This window comes from Hyperoodon ampullatus, assembly GCF_949752795.1.
Source record: "Hyperoodon ampullatus genome assembly, chromosome: 2".
Classification (NCBI taxonomy): Eukaryota; Metazoa; Chordata; class Mammalia; order Artiodactyla; family Ziphiidae; genus Hyperoodon; species Hyperoodon ampullatus.
The window spans coordinates 113280754-113286349 of NC_136915.1; the positions used below are offsets into that span (position 1 = coordinate 113280754).

At 53.6% G+C, this 5596-nt stretch overlaps 1 protein-coding gene across 3 annotated transcripts; it reads right to left on the bottom strand.

The window, feature by feature from the left end:
* Positions 1 to 221: 221 nt before the first annotated feature.
* SLC39A1 (solute carrier family 39 member 1) lies at positions 222 to 3400 on the bottom strand (the record flags this gene model as incomplete). 3 transcript variants are annotated; one of them, XM_079697114.1, is made up of 4 exons in its annotated part: positions 222 to 878; positions 2032 to 2162; positions 2322 to 2540; positions 3262 to 3400. In XM_079697114.1, the coding sequence occupies 3 exons, from the start codon at positions 2506 to 2508 to the stop codon at positions 222 to 224; spliced, it is 975 nt and encodes a 324-aa protein (XP_079553240.1). The 3 variants fall into 3 exon arrangements, with proteins under 3 accessions (XP_079553240.1, XP_079553239.1, XP_079553241.1); XM_079697113.1 differs by lacking the exon at positions 3262 to 3400 and adding an exon at positions 2939 to 2975; XM_079697115.1 differs by lacking the exons at positions 2032 to 2162; positions 3262 to 3400 and having other exon boundaries at positions 715 to 878; positions 2322 to 2508.
* Positions 3401 to 5596: the final 2196 nt, after the last annotated feature.

Consider the following 5596-nt stretch of genomic DNA (forward strand, 5'->3'; position numbering starts at 1 on the left):
TGACCATCTTTTGTCCCTTGGGCCTGGGGGCCAGGCTCTTGTCTGCCCACTTCCCTCTCATTGGCCAAATAGTGCAAAAGCCTCCATCCTTACATCCCAGAGAACTCTTTGGTCCTCAGTACCTCCCTTCCCCACTCCTTCCTATTCCCCACACACTGGGAGAGGGGGAGGAAGGTCAAGGGCACGTGATACCCAACCTCCCGTGCGTATCTTGGAGGCCACTAGACTTGGATAAAGAGCAGGCCAGTGAGCAGGGCAAAGCCTGCTAGGAGCAGAATGACCTTGAGGATTCTCTGCTCAGAAGTGGCCAGCTCCTGGGGCAGGATTTCCAGGAAGGTGATATAGAGAAAGGTGCCAGCCGCCATGCCCTCCAGAACAGACTGGGCCAGCTGATGCAGTGGCCCTGCTGACTCTGCCAGAGCTGCACCCAGTCCAATGCCCAGGGGTGTCATGCATGAGAAGAGGATCCCACAGCCAGCCACCACCTGTGCTCGCAGGCGGCTCTGCAGCAGCCGCAGGGATAAGCTGACTGCCAGGATACCCTTGTGGAGCAGCAAAGCCAGGCACAACTCCATGGCCCGAGCCCGGTCTCGCTGCAGCCCCACTGCCAGCCCCTCAAACACTGAATGCAGGGCCAGGGAGAAGACCAGTACACAGGCACGCAGGGCTGAGGGGGCTGCCGGGGCTCCACCTGCCTGTGGGACCTCTGGTCTGTCATGCCAGTGCTGCAGCCCACCATTCGCTGTTCCCAGCAAAGCCCTCATCTCCTCTCGAGGTGGTGGCCCCGACTGTTCCTTGTAAGCCATCGTGATCTGCTCCATCACCAGAACCAGGAAGAAGCCCATGGCCAGGATGAACTCTTGTAGGGGGAACTGCAGCTGTGGGCAAAGGGGACAGTGTGGACTTCAGGAGACAGGCCAAGAATGGGGAGGAAGAGTCAGATGCAGAGTTTAGTGGAGTCCCAGTTACACAGACCTGGGGTCCCACACACAGAGCCACTCTCAGTTACACAAAAAATATAGTCACTTGGTGCCACAGACACAAAATGACACAGAACCGTACAGATTATGGTGTCACTCCCAGTGTTACATGTAGATCATGGTTTCTCAACTTTAGTACTATTAACATTTTGGATTGGATAATTCTTTGATGTAGAGGGCTGTCCTGTGCACTGTAGGATATTTAGCAGCATCCCTAGCCTATACCCATTAGATGCCAGTAGCAAGCCCTCCCTCCCTGAGTTGAGACAACCAAAAATGTCTCCAGACATTACCGAATGTTTTCTGGGGAGGTGGGGGGTGAGGGTGGGAGGACGACAGGGGTGGGCAAAAACACCCCCAGCTGAAAGTCACTGAGGTAGATGGACACAAAGTGTCACATGTAGGCCACACATTGGCCCACTTTCCCAAATGCTCACACACAGAGCCACATACTGTCACAGGGACAATCAGGCTTACACACAGTCACACAGAGACACAAGTCACTCAGTCACAGACAAACAGTTACATTCAGTGTTACTTCCTCAGTTCCTCCAACTGTCTCAGTTTTTCCAATAAGACTGTCCTATGCCTTGGACTTGATCTTCCCCACATCCTACTTCCTTGGGTTACGTAGCCTTTTGGTCAGCAACACCGGGTCCCTGGAAATTGCCTCCTACCTGTCCCAGGCCTGTAGGGACCTCTATCTCCAGCCCTTCAGGAAAAGGTGAAGGGTGAAGATGATTCTTGGAGGGCTATTAACTTCCTGGAGGCTGAAACTAGAGAAACCTACAGATAGGTCACACACCTGGTAATAGGATTCCTCACACTGTCGCAAAGAGTACGTAGGTGTCACATAGGGACTGAGGGGGTGAGAACTTACAGAAAGAGTTATGCTCTATGACTAAAAATCACAGCTCATGGGGTCACATGCCAAGAGCCTTCCATACAGTCGTGGAGTGACACACGAACAGATCCATACAAACCACCGCTCCTAGAGGTATGTGATTGAACACCACATACACAGGGTCACATGCAGATGACCGGGGCTCACCGTCACATGCAGGGCTGCCAGGGCCTCATCTATGGCAGCCAGGTAGTCAGGCAGCAGGTCCAGGAGACATGTGGCCAGAAAGACACCACCCGCAAAGCAGCTTACCAGGCTCAGGGCTTTTTGGCGGGAGGCTGGGCAGGAGTGGAGCATAGAAGGGAATGAGCAAATGAGCCCCACTACTCAACCCAAGCAACAGTCACTCTTGCCATCCTCTCTTAGGTCACCTTCCTTAGCCCCAGAGCCTTCCCTCCTCCAAGCATCCATGGCAGCAGGGAAAAGGAGAGGCTTACCTGAGGCTTCAGGGTTAGCGCCGGGCCGGCGCAGCACACAGATGGGCACTAGACTGCAGATGAGGGTGAGCACCAGCAACAGCACCAGGGCCCCCAACTTCACCTCCAGTCCCATGGGCACTGGGGGCTCCGAGGCTGCTGCCTCGGGGCGCCACACCAGGAGCTCTGGATCTCCCCAGGGCCCCATGGTGGCTGTGGTAGCTCCAATGACTCTCAGACCTAGGAAGACAGGGTGAGTGGGGGAGTGGTCACTAGGGAAATACGGGGCCAAGGAAAGGGGAAGGCTGGTCAGCAGAATGCAGCTCCCTCACTCCCTCTGTGACCTTCCCTATCCCAGTGTGACTCATCCACTCCTGTACTGGGAATATCCCTCTTTCCCCTCAGACTTTATCCCATTCAAGTGACTTTTTCAAGTGACTTATTCAGGGACCTAGCAAGGGGGAAATTAAGGCATGAGGACTGTGTGGATATCTCATTACCCTTTTACGCGGAGCTCCCAGAAAACTAGAGAGCTGGGGTCCTCTAAGCAAAGGAGAGGTCAAGCCTCCTTTCCAGGAAGGAATGGATGAAGCGAAGAGGGTTCAGGGAGAGATGTCATGGGTAGCTTCGTGGACCACCTGAACAGGGAGAGCTGGGGTGCTCTCCCGCTCCCATTTCCCCAGCGCCATCCCCCCGAGGGCAGAGAGCGACCGTTTCAGGCCACAGGCTGGGATGGCGGGGCAAACGACCAAAGAGAGGCCCTAGGCGCCTGGGGTCCCGGGACGGACTGACCCAACAACTGAGGGCGGTGTCTGTTAGTCCGGGCTCCGGGAGGCGGGGTCTGAGGCCGCCAGCGTGCCGGGAAGCTGAAGTAGAACGTGAGAGCCCGGACTCCGGCTCGTAGGCCCCGAGAAGCCTGGGCGGCCGACCCGGATCCCGCTCTCTGGGATCCCGCACTCACCTCTCGAGGGTCTCACTACAAGGCATCCACTCTGTTCCGGCCTCCAGTCGGGAATTCCCGCCCCCTCCCCATCGTTTACCCCTCCCCCCGCAGCCGCGGCGTACCGACCCCCCAGTGGCCAATGACAGCGCCCAGAGGGCGGGGCCAGACTGGGAGTGACGTGAGCTAGGAGCAATCAGAGACCAGCAGCCAGAGCCCGGCTGAGGCGAAGACAAGAGGGGCGGGGCAAGGGAAGGGAATTCGGAGAGCACCTAGGGGCTGAGGGGCTGAGGGGCTGAGGGGCTGAGGGCCTGAGGGCCTGGGGCGCTGTGGTGGAGGTCTGACCGGCGAACGTGGCCGGTCAACGAAGGCTTCCGATCCTTTGAAGATTCTAAAAGAGGAAGCTAGAAACCCCGCGGTCAAGGCTGGTGCTCCATACCCAACCCCCGCATCCCCAAGTCTTCCGCCTCCCACATCTCTGAGGATATCTGCCTGGTCTTGGGCCGAAGTCTTCTTTTCTCTCTTAGAAGATTCTAAGATCCCCTTCTGTGCACCTGGGCACCAAAGGGAAAGCATTCCCTTCTTAGGACTGACTTTCTTGCTTGACTCCCTCGCCAGCACCCACAAGGAAAAAAAAAGACAAGGAAGAATTGGAAAAGGGGAATAGCAAAGTGAGGGTATTTCTTGAAAATCAACCCTTCTTGAACTACCAATGGCCGGAGCTAACTTCCCTGCAGCCTTCTGCCTGCAAGTGGGTAAAAAATTGGTGGGACCCTTCTCAGAGGTTGCTGAAACCCCACTCAGTGAGGAGCTTCTCTCGGCACACTCCAGCTTATCACCCTTACCGTGCCTCGAGGCATCTGGCCAGGGTTCTCTCCAGTCTCATCTGGAACTCTCCAACTTCTCTCCCTCCAGCCCTGTTGGCCTCCTTTCTGTTTTCTGTTCCTTGAATGAACCAAGGTATTTTCGACTCTGGACCTTCACTGCTTCCTTAGCCTGGATTCTCTTGGCCCACATCACTGTGCTATCCGAATCCTCTTCTAGTCTCATGGGAGGGTAGGGTGCAACGGAGGAAAATAAAGGGGGGTCAGTCTATTTTTTTTTTTGCAAATGTGAAAAGGCCTCACCTAAAGAAGGGACAAGGTGATGCCTCTGAGAAGGCTCTGGAAATGCAGGCCAGCAACTTCCTTAAGAAAAGGGAACATCAGGACTTCTTGGTGGAGGGGGTCTAGGAGAAAAGAATCATATAGGATTCTAAGATCAGGATGTAAGTGAAATGTGGTATTGGTGTCCTGTCACTTAATGAAAGTATCGTTGCTGTTCCAAGCTCTTCATTAAAAGATAAAAATTACTGGGACTTCCCTAGTGGTCCAGTGGGTAAGACTCCACGTTCCCAATACAGAGGGCCCAGGTTTGATCCCTGGTCGGAGAACTAAGATCCCACATGCTGTGGGGCAACTAAGCCCACGTGCCACAACTACTGAGTCCACACGCTCTGGAGCCCACGCGCTGCAACTAGAGAAGCCCATGCGCCACAACAAAAGATCCCGCCTGCCACAACTAAGACCCAACACAGCCAAATTAAAAAAAAAAAAAAAAAAAAAAGTCCGGGGCTTCCCTGGTGGTGTAGTGGTTGAGAATCTGCCTGCCAATGCAGGGGGCATGGGTTCGAGCCCTGGTCTGGGAAGATCCCACATGCCGCGGAGAAACTAGGCCCGTGAGCCACAACTACTGAGCCTGTGCATCTGGAGCTTGTACTCCGCAACAAGAGAGGCTGCGACAGTGAGAGGCCCGCACACCGCGATGAAGAGTGGCCCCCGCTCGCTGCAAGTAGAGAAAGCCCTCGCACAGAAACGAAGACCCAACACAGCCAAAAATTAATTAATTAATTAATTAATTATTTTTTAAAGTCCATATATCGCAACTAAGAAGCCCACATGCCACAACTATAAGCCCACATGACCCAGCAAAGATCCCATGTGCTGCAATTAAGACCCAGCTCAGCCAAACTAAATAAATATTTTAAAATAAAAAAGATAAAAATTACTATTAGGGAAAACTCCAGATTATTCAAGGGAATATTATGCATGCACTGGTTTGTCTGTCACAAATTATGCTTTCAAGATTACTGTTAATTAGTAAATTAACAAGGAATCATGGACTGGGAGTCAGGACGCTTGGGTTTTAGTCCCAGCTCTACCTTAATTTGATATGTGATCTTAGGCAAGTCATTTTCCCTCTCAGGAGCTTGATAAATCAGGTGGAAGAGGGAAGTTAGACTAGCAGATGGTGCCAGAGTTTCCATCCAGTTCTAACAGAGGCTGAGTGTAGTCAGCCCTCCGTATTCACAGATGCG